At 41.2% G+C, this 16,187-nt stretch overlaps 1 protein-coding gene across 1 annotated transcript in view; it reads left to right on the top strand.

The window, feature by feature from the left end:
• The window catches only part of MPP7 (MAGUK p55 scaffold protein 7), a gene marked incomplete at its 3' end in the record, with an annotated part of 263,678 nt that overhangs the window by 239,162 nt on the left and 8,329 nt on the right, over positions 1-16,187 (top strand). The window contains exon 14 of the mRNA XM_079701252.1: positions 4,255-4,335. Within this exon, the coding sequence (XP_079557378.1) occupies positions 4,255-4,335 (81 nt within the window). The remainder of the gene's footprint in view (positions 1-4,254; positions 4,336-16,187) is intronic.

The raw sequence follows: 16,187 nt of genomic DNA, 5'->3' as shown, positions 1-16,187 counted from the left end.
CAGACATTCTAGGTGCAGATGCTTCTTGCTTTAACTCCCGTGCCTTTGGTTCATTCGGCAAATAGCTTTACCTCCAGGACAGTGCAGTCACTGAGCATAACTTAAATAAATAAAACAACCTAATGAGTGCCTCCAGTTTGCCAGCTAGGGAAACGGTTGGTGAGCAGATAGATGACATCGCTGTTTTCAAGTCTGTTCGAGGGTAAAGACAAGTGTGCAGACGATCATGACGGAGTGTGATCGGCCCTCTGACACGCAAGGGCAGGGGACACAAGCACTCGGCGCCCGACCGGCCTTTAAAGTGTCAGGGAAGAATCCCTAGGGCGTATCTAAGACGAAGCCTGAATTAGCCAGGAAAGAACAGCAGTGTTTTTGCACAGGTGAGCGGCATGTGACGAGGACCCAGCAGCACAGAGAAGACTCCGCCACGTCACAGGGCGCAGGGGTCTCACGCAGCCAGGGTGTGCGGTGTGGCGAGAATGAAGGTTAGGGAGGGAGGCGCAGCTCCCAACGTGCGATCCAGGCAGACCTGTCAGAGAGTCACGTCGGGTTCTCTTCCCAGTGCAGGAGTGGGAGGTGCTGGTGAGAAGTGATGGGGGCCGGGATGCTGGGGACAGGCGTGCACGGTGCAAGGTTAAGGAAGGTGTTCCTTCATTTTCTTGGCCATTCCGGCTGTTTTAAGGTGGGAGACAGTGTGAATTTCCAGTACTGACGGGAAGGAGCGCGAAACAGTGCAGGAGAGGTGAAGACGCGGGAGGAGGCCCCCTGCGAGGGGCTGCAGCTGGTGGCTGGGTGTAGGCGCGCCGCTTGGTGCAGGGGACGGAGGAGGTGCGCGTGCTGGCGTCCTCAGAAAGACAGTGCTGGCTGCTGAGCAGAGGTGTGCGAGCTGCTCGGAGGCTGGCTCAGGAGAGGGGCACCGATGAGGTGTCCGGGCTCGGGTGGCAGAGGTGGCAGCGGCACGTCGCAGCTCTGAGGATCTTCAGGAGGGAAGATCGACAGCCTTTGGCAATTGTTAGATTAGAGGGGAGGTTCTAGGTGTGAGGAGAGAGGACATTGGAGGGTTGGGATGACCACATGGTGACCCGGGAAATACAGTCAGGACAACCGGGCACCTGCTGGAGAGCCCAGGGGTCTGAGCTCTGTGGGGAGCACAGTGTGTGTGCATCCCTGCTCCCGTTGTACGGGCTTTCTCAGTCCAGGCGCAGACGTGTAGAGCAGCCATGAGATTGACCTTGGACTGGAAGTTTCCGCGACAAGTGTGATAAAGGCCAGCGCGTAAGAGCTTTGAGGGTATTAGCAAGATAGTGGGAGATACCACAGCCCAAGGAAGCGAAGACCCGAAGGGCTGTTAGACAGAAAGAAAGGAAAGAACGAAAACACTGGCGGTCCTTTTGATAAGAGGAGGAACAACTGAGTGGGAGGGCTAATGACTGGGGATTGGGGTCACACAGGAAAGCCTGAATTTAATATTGTCGTGATGACATAGCGTCTAGCGAGGCAGAGTGAGGGTTTGCGTAGTCTTGGTTGACGTGAAGTAGAGAGGAGGTAGGCTCTCTGCAGGGGTGTTGACGTCGCCCCCGATGACGGCAGGGTTGGGCTGCAGAGGGGACGAGAGCAGTGGTCCCAGGCGGGGCAGGACCGCCTACCGCGGAGCATCCTGGACTTTTGTGAGGGCACCTTTTCTTTATGCAAATGGCTGAGGACGCCGAGGGTGTACACCTGACATTTCTATGGAACGGAAACCTGTCCTGCATCCCACACGACTTCCCAGTGTCACGCTAGACACTGAGGGACTCGTAGATGATTCACCTGTCCCATCTCGGGGGAATTATTTTTACGCTACACTTGCACATACACTGCACGTTCTTTGTAAAAGTTTTATTTTCTTCACTTTGATAGCCTTGATGTGTTGTATCCCTACTTATTAAGGCTGTTTTTTCCTCTTTCCTTATCATATTCCAGTAAGACCCATCCATGGTTTCCATCTAGTTGCTAGACTTTATTCTGATGTTTACCTGTACCCTTGGGCTTTCATTCTCCTGTACTTTCTTGTACAGAATGGCTCCTGATCTTTTTATTACGCTGAAGTCCAAACTTATTTAGAATAAGTAGGTGCAGACGTCTGACTTCATTTTCTCCAGTCATGCCCGAGCATTTACATATTGAAATACACATTGTTTTATTGTCAATTACTTTTTGATCCTTCATATATTACAGCTAGGGCGTTATATTAATTTGGAGGGAGAAAGTATATGCACTGGCAAGTTATATCAGCTGTGAGTGCCATTTCAGGATAAAACTGGGATATTACAGTGTTCTTTTTTTTTTTTTTTTTTGCGTTACGCGGGCCTCTCACTGTTGTGGCCTCTCCCGTTGCGGAGCACAGGGCTCCGGACACGCAGGCTCAGCGGCCATGGCTCACGGGCCCAGCCGCTCCGCAGCACGTGGCATCTTCCCGGACCGGGGCACGAACCCATGTCCCCTGCATCGGCAGGCGGACTCTCAACCACTGCGCCACCAGGGAAGCCCCAGAGTATTCATTTTAAAAAGAGAGACGTGAGAACCACTGTCTTGGGGCAGAGAACTGGCACCCAACAGCAGTGTGTGGGAAGGTGGAAGGTGCTGGTGAATGGCCAGCAGGGGGACAGGTCAGTTTGTGCAGGCGGAGACCCCGGAGTAGCACTGGAGCAGAGGGAGGCACGGTCGCCGCCGCAGCCTCTTAGTCTTGCTCCCAGCTCGCCCTCACCCAGACCCCCAGCCGCTCTGCTCTGTCCTCCTGGCTGCTGTTCGTTGTCCAGCATAAAACCCCATGCTTTTCAAAGCCTGGAAGAGTAAGTAGGCAAGGGAATGAACCCTTGAATACCTGGGTGCGGTGCTAGTTACTAGACATGGGTTTTCATTATTCCTCCCAAGAAAGGCAGCATGATTCCTTTTATGATTAGAGTGAAGTCCAGCCAAGGCTCAAGGAAGAGAACTTGTCCAGTGTCTTAGTCGTTTCAGGCCAACACAGCGAAATATCACAACCCAGGTGGCTTATAGATGACAGACATTTGATTTCTCACAGTTCCGGAGGCTGGAAGTCAGAGATCAGGATGCCAGCAGTAGGGACGAGGGCTCTCTTCTCTCCCTGTGTCCTCACACGGCCAGGCGCTAGGGGGCTCTGTGGCATCTCCTATAAGAGCACTAAGCCCGGTTATGGGGGCTCCACCCTCGGGACCTCAGAACCCCCCAGAGACCTTTGCTTCTAACAGCATCACGTTGGCGTTTGGGTTCCAACATGTGAATCTGGGGGGGACACAGACATTCAGACCACAGCATCGGTGTCACCCGGTGAGGGAGTAATGAGGATGGGGATCTAACGGAGGGCAGCCTGGCCCTGCAGCTTGTGTTCTGCTCAAGGCATGACACCGTCACTAAATAGACCTCGATGGCAGGGCTGTGAGAAGCTAACCATCTGGGGCTCGTGCCCTTCTGACTCTTGATTTCGGACTCATATTTGAAACCACTCTTCGTTTTCTGGCCCCAGTCTGTTCATCATTTTTTGTGACTCTCCCAACCCAGTTACTTTCTCTGAAGGCGGACTTCACTTATCTTTTAATCTTCACAGCATTTACTATATGCCTTGTTCACGACAGGTGTTTAGTATGTGCACACTGATTGAAATACATCAGGTCTATGTAAGTTTTCAAAGGCTTAAGGACCAACTGAGAAGAAACAGTGTTGCAGGGGAGGTTGACTTTGCACTGATGGTTTTGCAAGTTTAAAATGCATGATGAGGGTTTTGCACCTAAAATAAAATCAAGGTTCAAAGATTTTCTCTTATTACAATCTCAAAACGTTTAAAATGGAAGTGATCCCTGTCCAGACTGTGTAATTCCGTTTTTTTAGGTGCACCTATTCTTTAAGCTCTTCTGGATACCATTACCTGTTAATGTACTCAGATACTCTTGAATATGTTTCATTTAAAACAAAGATTTCTAATCTTTTTAATGGAAGGATGGGGATTTAAATTTAAAAAGTAGAAAAGCGAAATACAAAAAAAAAACAGGAAAAATAAAGAAATAAAAAGTAGAAAAGCAAGCAAACAACTCCTAGTTTTTTCTTACGTACAACTTAACTAGAGATAATCTCTTGACTTGGGATGCATGTGAAGTTGGATGCACGTTTTCAGTCTGTCTTACGGATCATGTCAATCATAGCAATGTTTATATGGTGTTCTGTTCAGGAGTGAATTTCTGTTTTCCTGTTTTTCAGGTCCCGTAGGGGTGGGTTTGAATGAACTGAAACGAAAGCTGCTCATCAGTGACACACAGCACTATGGCGTGACGGTGCCCCGTAAGTTCTGTGCTCTTTGCTGCTCCTACTGCCGGCCCAGCACATACGCAGCATGTGTGCTGCACAGCCCTGCTGTCCGCACTCACATGTAGACCTCACCACAGCCCTGGGGAGTAGGGAGTGACCGTGTCCACATTTTACAGAGGAGGAAACTGAGGCACAGGAGTTAAGGGGTTTGCCCCAGATGACACAGGTCATTGGCAAGGTGTTTGTTGCTTTCAGCTTCCCTACTCGCATTTTTTATGGTGGATTTTAATAGAGGTATGACATCAAATTATTACTTACAAGTTTTCTGCTCAATAGAAGTTTATTCTGTTTCTTCAATTTCCAGAGTTTTCAATGAGCTTTAAGATTAGAAGGGCCAAACTGCAGAGAGTGAAGGAGGCTTCTTATAAACGTTTAATTACTTTTCATATTGTAGTAATTGGCATATAGTAATTTTTCATGGCCATATAATCCAAATGTGGTAGGCTTCTTTTCAGTATACAGAATTAGGTCTGTTTTTATAAAAGTGGTTTTCACAGGCATTCTTACAAGTGAAATGTGATCCTGGAAGCATTTTGATACCCAGAATAAATACCATTTGACTACTTAATAGGTTGATGTTAGGGGACCATCTAAAAGACTAGATTAAATGTTGGCTTTTTAAGTGGTTTTAGTAATGTTATCAAAAAGTCATTTGTATAATGCCCTTAGCAATGTTCTCTAGTTTTGGACTGGTTGAACTTTATTTTAAAATTATAGTTTTCTGTTACCTTGTTACACCTTGTTACTGCATTTTTCCAAGTTATTGTTTGTAATCATTTTCAGCCGTAAGTTATAGGGCTGCTGGTTTCTTCCAACAGAGATGAAAGTAAAGGAAACTGGAAATATGGAATTAAACAGTTTCTTTTTATTTCTACTTTAATTATGTACTTCTCCCACAAAAGCTAAATTGCAATACACAAGTCATTAGAACATTTTACAAAACAACTGTTAAGCTTACAGGTGAGCTATTACAGAAGAAACCTAGAAGGTGGAAAACGGATTACAAAGGAAAAAAAAACAAATTAATTTCCTACTGTGTCTTCATTGCCCTTATTTGTCTTATTTTGCCCTCCCAACAGCGGTGTAAGATGGGCAATATCTCCATGTCACAGAGGAGGAAACGGGTGAAAGGATGCTTTGATTGACTCAGAGGTTCCATAGGCAATAGCTGCACTTGGATTTGAAGCCAGGTCTCACGTTCTCCCTACCATATAATGCTGCACAGCCCTTTCCAACTCCAGATTCTCTTTACTGTAGCCCAATTCATAGTAAAAACTATTTTCTTTTGAAGAGGATCAAGGTTAATAAGGCTGCCTATCAAATGTAACCCTCCATGATAATTTTGGTATTACTCAGGGCACTTTGGACTCAGTTAATCCAACTATTAAAATACTGTTTGTATCTGAAGTTGTTACAGAAGTTAACAACATCCAGACATGTTCTGGGGCTGAGACTCTCCAAAGAAATCCCTAAAGGAGTAATTTTCCTTTTCAAACAGGTGTTAATGTCAAAAGATCCCCAGAACGCAGTGTTTTCCATACTTGCCTGATAATAAGACTCTCTTGAGGTTCTTATGAAAAGATTCCAAGGCCTTTCCAAAGAGATTCTCCTTCTGGAGACATGACAGAATTCCTGAAAATCTGTGTTTACAGCAAGTATCCCAGGTGATTCACTGTGTCAGTCATGTGTGAGAAATACAGCCATAGCATCAAATGAGGATGATTTAATTAGTTAAGAAGCTATTTTAAGAGCAGTTTTGGGATTTTAGATTTTGCTTTGCTTTGTAGAAGACTTTTAGGTAGAGTCGTGATTATCTGGAGAAAAATTACTGCTTTGATTATACCACCAGTATTCTGTTTGATGTTTAAATTCTCTGTTCCATAAAATGTACCAGATATGCACCAGAATGGGTAAATGGAAAAGATTTGGAGCAGTGGAACTCTTACACATTGCTGGGGTGGGGAAGCAGAGGAATTCAGCCACTTTGGAAAACCACGTATCTGTTGAGGCTGAGCAAACCCGATACCCTGTGACCCAGCTGCTCCGCTCCTAGGACACTCCTCCCAGAAACGCATACAATATGTACTCAGATATGCATAGAAACAGTATTCAGAAGAGCTCAAAACTGGAAGCTACCCCAGTGCCCATCAGTAGTAGACTGGATAAGCAAATGGTGGTATATTCACAGAGAGGGATGTTGTAATGCAGTGATAATCTGCTACCGCATGCAAAAGTACACATGACTCCCACAAACATTTATTCTGAGTGAAAAGAGGTAGACAGACGCAAAAGAGAATGTGCTTATGACTCCCTTTTTATAAATGCAGGAAAGGCAGTGCTAATACGTGCTGTTAGAAATCTTCAGGAGGTGGGTTGGAGGGGGATTCTGCGTCCTGGCAATTTTCTTCTTCAGAGTGCTGGTTACACGGGTGTATTTGATGTGTGAAAATTCATCAGGCTTACATGGGAACTGCTCTGTATATTATACTTCAGGTTTTTAAACATAAAAAGAAACACTTGGTAGTGAAGTTAATTGTTGATTTAGTTAATTTCCTGGTTTGATATGTACTGTAGTTATGGAAGGTGTTACCCTTGGAAGAAGCTGTGATGGTTACATGAGGCCTTTATGTGCTCTTTTTGCAACTTATTGTGAATCTGTGATTATTTCAATTAAAAAAAACTTTTTGAAGGGATGCTAAATTAGGTAAATGCTATTTCTTTCGTGCTAAAGTGGATGAACAAACTATATGAACTTTTTAAATGACCCATATAGCCATATTAAACATGCCAGGTTGCTTTTAAAGAAAGTGGTCAGAACCCCTGATTTCTGCCTAAAAATGCTTCTGTGTGGGAAATTTCATCCTTGCTAAGCAGCATCAACATTGTTTTAAGGCCACAGTTTATCCTAACAAGTCTATATGGCTGTTAACATACTTAGTCTTTCAAAAGGCTTTTTCAGTAAATTAAAATAGTTAACAAAGCGTATTAGAGTGGATATCAAGTACTTGATGGACTCCAGAGTGTTTATAGTCTGGCATTTGGGGGCTGTCTCAGCCAGCCACACCTGTTAATCACTCTCTGTGGCCTCTCGTGAAGGTATATGTTACAGTTATGTGTTGTCAGAGGTTTCAAAGTCCTCACGCTCTAGAACACTTCTTTGTAGATAGGATATCTCTGTTGAGATTTCTAAAAATATATATGTATATTGCAAGTTAGGGGACCAGTTAAAACTTTTTTTTTCTTCTTCTCTCACCATGGTGGTTATTCTGGGGTTTTGTTGGGAGCACAGGAAGACAGTGGAGTTCGTTTCATGTTTGTTTGATGTTTCTCTTAAACGATAAACATGGCACCTAAACAGTGAATCATGGCGAGGTAGTGGCCTGTGTTGTGGTTTGATGCCCATCTTTGCCTTCTAATTCCTTCTTATAAGAGTTTTCTGACCCCTGATTCAGGATTGCTCACGTTAATGAGCTTATGAGATTCCTATGGTGCCTCAGTACAATTAGGCAGTAAAATTCTTCACCAGTAAAACCACATCAGACCTGGATAGTTCAGGTTGATCATGATAAGCAATTTGGTTGTAGATGTGTTACCTTATAACTGTGTTTAGCGGTGTCATAAATGTCTTATTCACTTGATTTGGGTCTAATCATCTTTTTAACCCTCCCAAGGGGATTCCGTGTGTCCGTGCAGTAATCCTTAAACTGTGTGTTCCAGATTTTCAGTGTTCTGCCATTAAAATCGAATAGTTTTATTCAACCTTTTCTCAGTTCATGAGAGACAGATTACTGCACACAAAATCCTCGGTTTTGATTGTCAACAGTACATTTTTCTTAAGCCTACTATTTGCTAAAGGAATACCAGCAACAGCAATAACAAGTAATAAATGAATATCAACCCTAAGCTCAGAAGTAGGGTCTTGTACTAACTTTAATATCTTGTATATTCTTGGATGCGTATTATGTTATATACACTTTAATAGAGTCTGTTTTTCTGCTGTGAAACTCATTCTCAGCTTTTATGGTAGAATTAGATTTATCAGTGTTCCATGCTGTTCAGCAAAGCAAGTGACATTCCGTAAAGGACAGCACCACCTCTTGATGACCCTCCAGCAGCTCTGAGTGTTGTGTTAAAATAAGCTTGCTAGCTAAATAGAAGGGAATTTAAATTTTGAATGTAATTTAAACTAATTTGGTTTTTTTTAAATTAGTTTCTGCTTTATAACAAGGTGAATCAGTCATACATATACATCTGTTCCCACATCCCTTCCCTCTTGTGTCTCCCTCCCTCCCACCCTCCCTATCCCACCCCTCCAGGCGGTCACAAAGCACCGAGCTGATCTCCCTGTGCTATGCGGCTGCTTCCCACTATCTATCTACCTTACGTTTGGTACTGTACATATATTTGGTTTTATAAATCTATTCCTTTTTGTGTTCGGTTACTTTTTTCCCACTTCCCTTATTTTTCCTTTTATAACATTATTGACATATAATTAAAATAAATAAACTGCACATATTTAAAATGTACAATTAGATCACCTATATACACACATGTGAAATCATCACCACAGTCAACGTAATGAAATTTCCATCTCAGAAAACGTCCCTGGGCCCTTTGTAATCCATCCTTCCACTCCTGTCCCCAGGCAACCACTGATCTGCATTCTGTAACTAAGATTAGTTTGAATATCTAGCATTTCTTTTGAATAGAATTATACAGTATGTTCCTCCATTCTTTTCTTTTTCACCTGGCTTATTTCACTCACCGTGATGAGTTTGAGATTCACCCATGTTGTTTCATAGATCAGTAATTGATCCCTTTGAATTGCCGAGTAGTCTGCTGCATGGAAATACCACAGTTTGTCTATCCATCCAGTCACCTGTTGATGGATACTTGGGGGTTTCCCCACATTTCTGACTATTACAAGTAAACGTGCTATGAGCATTGTATTCAAGTCTTTTGATGGACATATTGATTTGTTTCTCCTGGGTAAATAAGTAGAAGTAGAATGGCTGAGTCATATGGTAACTGTACGTTCAGTTTTTTAACAAACTGTTTTCCAAAGTGGTTATGCCCTTTTACAACCGACTAGCAGTGTATATAAGATCCAGTTGCTCCATGTCCTTGTCGACACTTGGTATAGTCAGTCTTAAATTTTTGTCAGTGCAACGTGTATAGTGATGTCTCATTGCACTTCAGTTTGCATTTAACTCGTGACTGTGATGTTATCATTCGGATTGTTACTGACTTTTGAGAGTTCTTTGTATGTTCTGAAAGTGTTCTTTATCTGATAAATGGGTTACAGATGTTTTCTTCCAGTCTGTGTGGCTTGCCTTTTCAGTTCTTAATGGTGTTGTTCAAAAAGCAAAAGTTTTAAATTTTGACAAAGTCTAAATTATCACATGTATTTTCTTTTATGTTTTGTGCTTTTTGTGTTCTATCTAAAAATTCTTTACTATCTCAAGGTCACAAAGACATCCTCCTGTTTTTCCTACAAGTTTTATAGCTTTAGGTTTTACATTTGGGTCTTGATCCATTTCAAGTTATTTTGTTGTGTTATTGTTTAGCAGACTTGCCATGTTCCTGACCTCAGGAGAAATTCAGTCTATTACCATTAAGTGTGATGTTGACTCATTGATGCCCTTTGTTTGCCAAGACCTTTTATCACAGATGCGTGTTGAATTTTTTTCTAATTCTTTTCCTGCATATATTGGAATGATTGTGTCTTATCTTTCATTCTGTTAATAGGATGAATTCCATTGACTTTCCAATGTTAAGCCAACCTTTCTTATGATCTGGAATCTTTATATATATATATACCCAAATAGAATTTGACTTGTTAAAATTGGTAAGGAGTTTTGTGCCTAAATGTGATGCATATTTGTCTATAATTTTACTTTCTAATGTGTTAGATTTTGCTATTATGATTGTACTAATATCAAAAAATGAATTAAGCAGTGATTCCTCCTCCTACCTGCAAAAAATGTTTATGTAAGATGAGTGTTATTTCATCCTTGAATGATTGACAGGTATCATCTGTCATCTAGGCCTGAAGCTTTCTTTTGGGGAAGGTTTTAAAAAATAAATTTGATTTATGTAATAGATGCAGGGACATTTAGATTTTTTTGGTCTCCTCTTATTTCAATTTTGATTCATTATATTTTTCAAGAAATTTGTCCATTTCATATAAATTATCAAGTATGTTGGCATTAAATAGAACATAATGTTCTCTTATCCTTTTTAATATCCATAGGCTCTGTGGTAATAACCCCGTTTTCATTCTTTTTTTTTTTTTTTTTTTTTTTTTTTTTTTTTTGCGGTAGGCGGGCCTCTCACTGTTGTGGCCTCTCCCCTTGCGGAGCACAGGCTCCGGAGCACAGGCTCAGTGGCCATGGCTCACGGGCCCAGCCGCTCCGCGGCATGTGGGATCTTCCCAGACCGGGGCACGAACCCGTGTCCCCTGCATCGGCAGGCGGACTCTCAACCACTGCGCCACCAGGGAAGCCCCCGTTTTCATTCTTTATAAAGGTGATTTTCTCTTTTTTCTTGATCAGTGTAATTAGCTTTTAAAATTTTGTTTGTTTTTCTTTATTGTCTTTTTTTTCTATTTTGTTAATTCTTTTTCTGATAAAATTATATTTTTTGTCTTTCAGTTTTATTGAGATATAACTGATATATAACACTGTGTAAGTTTAAGGTGTACAGCATAAGGTGTTTACTTACATATCCTGCACAGTGATCACCAACATAAGTTCAGTTAATGAATCATCTCATACAGATACCAAAAAAAAAAGACAAAGAAAAGTTTTCTTCCTTATGATGAGAAATTTTAGGATCCATTCTGTTAGCAACTTTCAATTATACAGTGCCTCAGTGTTAAGTATAATCATCATGGTGTACATTACATGCCCAATACTTACTTATCTTATAACTGGAAGTTTGTCCCTTTTGACCACCTTCATCCTGCCCCCCCTACCTACCTCCAAACCCTCCCACCACTTCTGATAATCATGTCTGATCTCTTTTTCTTTTTTTTTTTTTTAACATCTTTATTGGAATATAATTGCTCTACAATGGTGTGTTAGTTTCTGCTGTATAACAAAGTGAATCAGCTATACGTATACATATATCCCCGTATTCCCTCCCTCTTGAGCCTCCCTCCCACCCTGCCTATCCCACCCCTCTAGGTGGTCGCAAAACACTGAGCTGAGCTCCCTGTGCTACGTGGCTGCTTCCCACTAGCTATCTATTTTACATTTGGTAGTGTATATATGTCCATGCCACTCTCTCACTTCGTCCCAGCTTACCCTTCCCCCTCCCTGTGTCCTCAAGTCCATTCTCTACGTCTGCGTCTTTATTCCTGTCCTGCCCCTAGGTTCGTCAGAACCATTTTTTTTTTTTAGATTCCATATATGTGTTAGGATACGGTATTTGTTTTTCTCTTTCTGACGTACTTCACTCTGTATGACACACTCTAGGTCCATCCACCTCACTACAAATAACTCAATTTCGTTTCTTTTTATGGCTGAGTAATATTCCATTCTATATCTGTGCCACATCTTCTTTATCCATTCATCTGTCGGTGGACACTTAGGTTGCTTCCTAATGTCCTGGCTATTGTAAATAGAGCTGCAATGAACATTATGCTATATGTCTCTTTTTGAATTATGGTTTTCTCAGGGTATATACCCAATAGTGGGATTGCTGGGTCATATGGTAGTTCTATTTTTAGTTTTTTAAGGAACCTCCATACTGTTCTCCATAGTGGCTGTATCAGTTTACATTCCCACCAACAGTGCAAGAGGGTTCCCTTTTCTCCACACCCTCTCCAGCATTTACTGTTTGTAGATTTTTTGATGATGGCCATTCTGACCAGTGTGAGGTGATACCTCATTGTAGTTTTGATTTGTATTTCTCTAATGATTAGTGACGTTGAGCATCCTTTCATGTGTTTGTTGGCAATCTGTATATCTTCTTTGGAGAAATGTCTATTTAGGTCTTCTGCCCATTTTTGGATTGGGTTGTTTGTTTTTTTGATATTGAGATGCATGAGCTGCTTGTATAATTTGGAGATTAATTCTTTGTCAGTTGCTTCATTTGCAAATATTTTCTCCCATTCTGAGGGTTGTCTTTTCCTCTTGTTTATAGTTTCCTTCGCTGTGCAAAAGTTTTTAAGTTTCATTAGGCCCCATTTGTTTATTTTTGTTTTTATTTCCATTTCTCTAGAAGTGGGTCAAAAAGTATCTTGCTGTGATGTATGTCATAGAGTATTCTGCCTATTTTTTCCTCTAAGAGTTTTATAGTGTCTGGCCTTACATTTAGGTCTTTCATCCATTTTGAGTTTATTTTTGTGTATGGTGTTAGGGAGTGCTCTAATTTCATTCTTTTACATGTAGCTATCCAGTTTTCCCAGCAGCACTTACTGAAGAGGCTGTCTTTTCTACATTGTACATTCTTGCCTCCTTTATCAAAGATAAGGTGACCATATGTGCGTGGGTTTATCTCTGGGCTTTCTGTCCTGTTCCATTGATCTATATTTCTGTTTTTATGCCAGTAACATACTGTCTTCATTACTGTAGCTTTGTAGTATAGTCTGAAGTCCAGGAGCCTGATTGCCGCAGCTCCGTTTTTCTTTGTCAAGATTGCTTTGGCTATTCGGGGTCTTTTGTGTTTCCATACAAATTGTGAAATTTTTTGTTCTAGTTCTGTGAAAAATGCCAGTGGTAGTTTGATAGGGATTGCATCTAATCTGTAGATTGCTTTGGGTAGTATAGTCATTTTCACAATGTTGATTCTTCCAATGCAAGAACATGGTATATCTCTCCATCTATTTGTATCATCTTTAATTTCTTTCATCAGTGTCTTTTAATTTTCTGAATACAGGTCTTTTCTCTCCTTAGATAGGTTTATTCCTAGATATTTTATTCTTTTTGTTGCAATGGTAAATGGGAGTGATTTATTAATTTCACTTTCATATTTTTCATCATTAGTATAGTGGAATATAAGAGATTCTGTGCATTAATTTTGTATCCTGCTACTTTACCAAATTCATAGAGTAGCTCTAGTACTTTTCTGGTAGCATGTTGAGGATTCTCTATGTATAGTATCGTGTCACCGGCAAACAGTGACAGCTTTACTTCTTCTTTTCCGATTTGGATTCTGTTTATTTCTTTTTCTTCTCTGATTGCTGTGGCTAAAACTGCCAAAACTATGTTGAATAATAGTGGTGAGAGTGGGCAACCTTGTCTTGTTCCTGATCTTAGTGGAAATGGTTTCAGTTTTTCACCAGTGAGGACAATGTTGGCTGTGGGTTTGTCATATATGGCCTTTATTATGTTGAGGAAAGTTCCCTCTATGCCTACTTTCTGGAGGATTTTTATCATAAATGGGTGTTGAAAGCTTTCTCTGCATCTATTGAGATGATCATATGGTTTTTCACGTTGATCGATTTGCATATATATATATTTTTGTTTGTTTGTTTGTTTTGTTTTGCTGTACATGGGCCTCTCACTGTTGTGGCCTCTCCCGTTGCGGAGCACAGGCTCCGGACGTGCAGGCTCCATGGCCATGGCTCACGGGCCCAGCCGCTCCGCGGCACGTGGGATCTTCCCAGAGCGGGGCACGAACCTGTGTTCCCTGCTCGACAGGCGGACTCTCAACCACTGCACCGCCAGGGAAACCCTGATTTGCATATATTGAAGAATCCTTGCATTCCTGGGATAAACCCCACTTGATTGTGGTTTATGATCCTTTTAATGTACTATTGGATTCTGTTTGCTAGTATTTTGTTGAGCATTTTTGCATCTATGTTCATCAGTGATATTGGCCTGTAGTTTTCTTTCTTTGTGACATCTTTGTCTGGTTTTGGTATCAGAGTGATGGTGGCCTTGTGGAATGAGTTTGGGAGTGTTCCTCCCTCTGCTATATTTTGGAAGAGTTTGAGAAGGATAGGTGTTAGCTCTTCTCTAAATGTTTGATAGAATTCGCCTGTGAAGCCATCTGGTCCTGGACTTTTGTTTGTTGGAAGATTTTTCATCACAGTTTCAATTTCAGTGCTTGTGATTGGTCTGTTCATATTTTCTATTTCTTCCTGGTTCAGTCTCGGGAGGTTGTGCATTTCTAAGAATTTGTCCATTTCCTCCAGGTTGTCCATTTTATTGGCATAGAGTTGCTTGTAGTAATCTCTCATGATCCTTTGTATTTCTGCAGTGTCAGTTGTTACTTCTCCATTTTCATTTCTTATTCTATTGATTTGAGTCTTCTCCCTTTTTTTCTTGATAAGTCTGGCTAATGCTTTATCAATTTTGTTTATCTTCTCAAAGAACCAGCTTTTAGTTTTATTGATCTTTGCTATCATTTCCTTCATTTCTTTTTCATTTATTTCTGCTCTGATCTTTATGATTTCTTTCCTTCTGCTACTTTGGGGTTTATTTGTTCTCCTTTCTCTAATTGCTTTATGTGTAAGGTTAAGTTGTTTATTTGAGATGTTTCTTATTTCTTAAAGTAGGCTTGTATAGCTATAAACTTCCCTCTTAGAACTGCTTTTGCTGAATCCCATAGGTTTTGGGTCATTGTGTTTTCATTGTCATTTGTTTCTAGGTATTTTTTAATTTCCTCTTTGATTTCTTCAGTGATCTCTTGGTTATTAAGTAGTGTGTTGTTTTGCCTCCATGTGTTTGTATTTCTTACAGATTTTTTTCCTGTAATTGATATCTAGTCTCATAGTGTTGTGGTCGAAAAAGATACTTGACACAATTTCAATTTTCTTAAATTTACCAAGGCTTGATTTGTGACCCAAGATATGATCTATCCTGGAGAATGTTCCATGAGCACTTGAGAAGAATGTGTATTCTGTTGGTTTTGGATGGAATGTCCTTTAAATATCAGTTAAGCCCATCTTGTTTAATGTATCATTTAAAGCTGTATTTCCGGGCTTCCCTGGTGGCGCAGTGGTTGAGAGTCCGCCTGCCGATGCGGGGGACACGGGTTCGTGCCCCGGTCTGGGAAGATCCCACATGCCGCGGAGCGGCTGGGCCCGTGAGCCATGGCCACTGAGCCTGTGCTCCGGAGCCTGTGCTCCGCAAGGGGAGAGGCCACAACAGTGAGAGGCCCGCCTACCGCAAAAAAAAAAAATAAAAATAAAAAAATAAAGCTGTATTTCCTTATTTATTTTCATTTTTGATGATCTGTCCATTGGTGAAAGTGTGTGTTAAAGTGCCCTACTATGATTGTGTTACTGTCTATTTCCCCTTTTTTGGCTGTTAGTATTTGCCTTATGTATTGAGGTGCTCCTATGTTGGGTGCATAAATATTTACAACTGTTACATCTTCTTCTTGGATTGATCCCTTGATCATTATGTAGTGTCCTTCTTTGTCTCTTGTAATAGTCTTTGTTTTAAAGTCTATTTTGTCTGATATGAGAATTGCTACTCCAGCTTTCTTTTGGTTTCCATTTGCATGGAATATCTTTTTCCATCCCCTCACTTTCAGTCTGTATGTGTCCCTAGGTCTGAAGTGGGTCTCTTGTAGACAGTATATATATGGGTCTTTTTTTAATATCCATTCATCCAGTCTATGTCTTTTGGTTGGAGCATTTAATCCATTTACATTTAAGGTGATTATTGATATGTATGTTCCTATTACCGTTTTCTTAATTGTTTTGGGTTTATTATTGTAGGTCTTTTCCTTCTCTTGTGTTTCCTGCCTAGAGAAGTTCCTTTAGCATTTGTTGTAAAGCTCATTTGGTGGTGCTGAATTCTCTTAGCTTCCGCTTGTGTGTAAAGATTTTAATTTCTCTGTCAAATCTGAATGAGATCCTTGCTGGG

The sequence above is a fragment of the Hyperoodon ampullatus genome (genome assembly GCF_949752795.1).
Source record: "Hyperoodon ampullatus genome assembly, chromosome: 3".
Lineage (NCBI taxonomy): Eukaryota > Metazoa > Chordata > Mammalia > Artiodactyla > Ziphiidae > Hyperoodon > Hyperoodon ampullatus.
This window is presented reverse-complemented; position numbering and strand designations above follow the sequence as displayed.